The sequence below is a fragment of the Crocuta crocuta genome, unplaced genomic scaffold (assembly GCF_008692635.1).
Source record: "Crocuta crocuta isolate KB4526 unplaced genomic scaffold, BGI_CrCroc_1.0 scaffold783, whole genome shotgun sequence".
Classification (NCBI taxonomy): domain Eukaryota; kingdom Metazoa; phylum Chordata; class Mammalia; order Carnivora; family Hyaenidae; genus Crocuta; species Crocuta crocuta.
The window spans coordinates 23,305-24,178 of NW_027527136.1; the positions used below are offsets into that span (position 1 = coordinate 23,305).

The 874-nt window shown below is 37.8% G+C and overlaps 1 protein-coding gene across 1 annotated transcript in view; it reads left to right on the forward strand.

Moving 5' to 3' along the window:
• The first annotated feature begins 744 nt into the window (after positions 1 to 744).
• The window catches only part of LOC144226375 (RNA-binding motif protein, X chromosome-like), a 10,623-nt gene continuing 10,493 nt past the window's right edge, over positions 745 to 874 (forward strand). Inside the window, exon 1 of the mRNA XM_077757799.1 lies at positions 745 to 808. Within this exon, the coding sequence (XP_077613925.1) occupies positions 745 to 808 (64 nt within the window). The remainder of the gene's footprint in view (positions 809 to 874) is intronic.

Sequence of the window (874 nt, forward strand, 5' to 3'; positions counted from 1 at the left end):
CAGATTAAGTTTTTCAAACATGTTTATTTCAAAGATATTGAACCTTTGGATTTTTAAATACTTTTCCTACTTTAATTCCATTCTGTTATTGTCCTTTTGGTCACCACTCTTATTTATTTTTCCTTCCCATACTGTAAAAATACTAGACTCCATTTGGCAGTGTGTAGTAATACTTGACACAGTGATAAATTATGGATGGCTGACAGAAAAATTCAGTTTTTCCCTTCCCTGGATTACTTTAATGTAACTGGAGAAAATAAATAATAAAGCACAAGTACCAAACACATTTGGTTCATCTTTTCTACAGGCTTTTCTCTCACAAGCTTCTCCGCTCACTCCCCCTCCATTTTGTACAGTTTCCGCCTTTCCCTACTTCCTCTGCGCCTCATCATCCGGGTTCTTTAGCTCGTTAAATCAATTGCGCAGTTGCTGTAAGACTTACTTTAGCTAGCGGTCGTTGAGGGAGAAGGTGAAGCTGATCCTGTGGAAACAGAAGCGAAAAAGGTAAGGATTTTGGGAATTTAGGAACAGTGCGTAAATTTATACCTCAGGAAAAATAGCGCATAGCACTCTTTTCTTCTAAATTGGTAAACTGGTAATTCAGACTTTTAGTTTTCTGTCAGGTTTTTTTCAATAAATCTTACGAATTGATAAATTTGTTGAAAATATATGTGTACGTACGATATTTGGAGGAGTTAGATGTCAGTTTACTGGAAGGTATTCTTGCTTTTGTTTCTCTCGGCAATGTGTTTCTGGGACTGCGGTGGAAAGTTAGTGAAGTTCCCGGATTTTGTCTGTGAATGGTGGGGTATGGATTAAAAATGAAGGGGGAAAGGGTTGGGACGTAATTGGCGGACCCATTTACTTAGGCAAA